Source organism: Triticum aestivum, chromosome 6B (assembly GCF_018294505.1).
Source record: "Triticum aestivum cultivar Chinese Spring chromosome 6B, IWGSC CS RefSeq v2.1, whole genome shotgun sequence".
Classification (NCBI taxonomy): Eukaryota; Viridiplantae; Streptophyta; class Magnoliopsida; order Poales; family Poaceae; genus Triticum; species Triticum aestivum.
Genome location: NC_057810.1, coordinates 29,014,905 through 29,017,194, shown reverse-complemented (window position 1 = coordinate 29,017,194; position 2,290 = coordinate 29,014,905). Strand labels below are relative to the sequence as shown.

General features: G+C 53.4%; 1 protein-coding gene across 1 annotated transcript; it reads left to right on the top strand.

Annotated features, from left to right (window-relative positions):
* The first annotated feature begins 606 nt into the window (after positions 1-606).
* On the top strand, positions 607-1,704 carry LOC123135522 (germin-like protein 2-4). The gene has a single exon (XM_044554623.1). It carries the CDS (start codon positions 784-786, stop codon positions 1,468-1,470), a length of 687 nt encoding a protein of 228 aa, XP_044410558.1. The 5' UTR covers positions 607-783; the 3' UTR covers positions 1,471-1,704.
* Positions 1,705-2,290: the final 586 nt, after the last annotated feature.

Genomic DNA, 2,290 nt, shown 5'->3' with positions numbered 1-2,290 from the left:
CCCACGATGTCAACTACGAGGCCGACCCAGGAGAGTGCCATAGAACGGGCGAAACTTGTGTGGCAGAGGGTTGACGGGTTCCGCGGGCGAGTGAGGTGGGGGGAGGACGGTGACTGCCTCTCAGATCGAGCTCAAAAAAGGACGCCACAGCCGGCCGCGGTGTTGCCTGGGAGGGCTTGTCAGTACCTTGCCGGTGGCGGGGACAACGCGGCTTGGTGCGATGTCGATGATTACAGAGAAGTACTCCCTCCGTTCCAAAATAGATGACTCAACGGCCGGGTAAGGAGGAGGGGAAGGGCGAAAAGGGTAGGAGCGGGAGATGAAGAATAAATCCTAGCCGTTAGATTTCAATCCAAACTCAAGCTGATTCGCTTGAAACTAATATAAAAAATAAAATAAAATTCAGTCGCCCCCTTTCATGGACGCCTGGAAATCTGGAATACGTACTACTATTTCCTGGAAAGTCTTTGAGCGACTTTTCCGGTCAGAAATGGCGACCGATCGCTATCCCCACATAACGGTCTCATGGCCTACAGCTACAGCTACACGGACCACTACGTGCTTCCAGGAACCTGCAAAAGCTTCCGTTCAAAAGAAAAAAGGTTGCAAGGCCTGCAATACACGCGGCGTTGCGAGCTGTGTACATAAACACACCACTAGCGCCCAGATAACAATGCAGGCCGTCGCTAGCTATCATCCAAAGACCAACGAGTACGCCAACAAGTGAAGTGCACCGAGCTGAGCAGTGAGTGAGCGGCCGGGGACGCGGTCGACGAGCCAAGAATGGCGACGCACCATCGTGCTCTCCTCCTCCTGCTCGCCGTGCTGCTCCCCGCGGCCGCCTTCGCCGACCCGGACGCCGTGCAGGACTTCTGCGTGCCGGACCCCGGGCGCGGCCGGCCGGTGGAGCTCAACCTCATCCGCTCCTACCCGTGCAGGAACCCCGCGAACCTCACCGCGGGCGACTTCGCCTTCTCAGGCGTGCGCGCGGCGGGCAACTTCTCGGCGGACACGGGGTTCGCGGGGGTGTCCGTCACGCCGGCGCAGTTCCCGGGCCTGCACACCCTCGGCATGTCCTTCGCGCGCGCCGACCTCTCGGCGGCCGGCGGCGTCAACCCGCCCCACTACCACCCGCGCGCCACCGAGACGGCGCTAGTGCTCGCCGGCCGCGTCTACGCCGGCTTCGTCGACACCGCCGGCCGCCTCTTCGCCAAGGTGCTCGTGGAGGGGGAGGTCATGGTGTTCCCCCGCGGCATGGTGCACTTCCAGCTCAACGTCGGCGACCAGCCCGCCACCGTCTACGGCACCTTCAACAGCGAGAACCCCGGGATCGTGCGCGTCCCGGCCACCGTGTTCGGGTCCGGGATCAGGGACGCCGTCCTCGAGAGGGCCTTCGGGCTCTCCCCCGAGGAGCTCCGGCGGATCGAGAAGAGGTTCGGCGTGCCCAAGAAGGCCGAGCTGGAGGACTAGTTAATTAGTTTATTACTACTTCGTTCGTTGCTGGCCGGCCATGGCCGCATGCGCATGATTAGTTGACAGGTAGACTTGTGGGTTGGGAGTATGGGCAATACTTATCTCTTTCCATTTGATTAATATAATATACTTGTGGATTTATAGTGGTGGTTGGTAGGGCTCATCCGCGTAATGATACGAAAAGTGTAAGGTATACAAATGATTGCGAGTATATTATACTCTCTGTTTTTATTTAGTTCGCATATTAGTTTTGGTCAAAATAAAGTTTTACAAACTTTGACCAAGTCTATAAACAAAAATATTAAGATATACAATAACAAATCAACAATATTAGATTTATTGTTGAATGTGTTGTAAAGTATATGCGAGAGACAATTGGACAAGTAGTGGAATCGCTGTTCTCATTGATTGGGTTTGTTACAATATATACATCCCGTAGGGACGCGACGATACAGAGGGACGCGAAGGGAGACGCGCGTCGGTTGCCTGTTGGCAACGGCATGGCAGTTAACAAGGGGAGATTCCCTTTCAATTAAACATGTGTGTTTAATTCTAACACTCCCCCTAATCTTCGCTTGTCCATGTAGTATCATCAACTCGAAAGAGTCTCCTCCAAAAACCCTGTGGGAAAAATATGAGGAGTAGTGTAGAATATGTTGCTAAAACTCCTTCAAACCCAGTGGAAAAAATAAGGAGAAGATGATGCAACATATAATGGTTATTGTCTCTTTTAACTCAATACGAGAAAACTCATAGAGTTTAGAGGACGATAAATATGTCATATACACTTTTTTAAAAAAATCCGGTGGGGAAAACA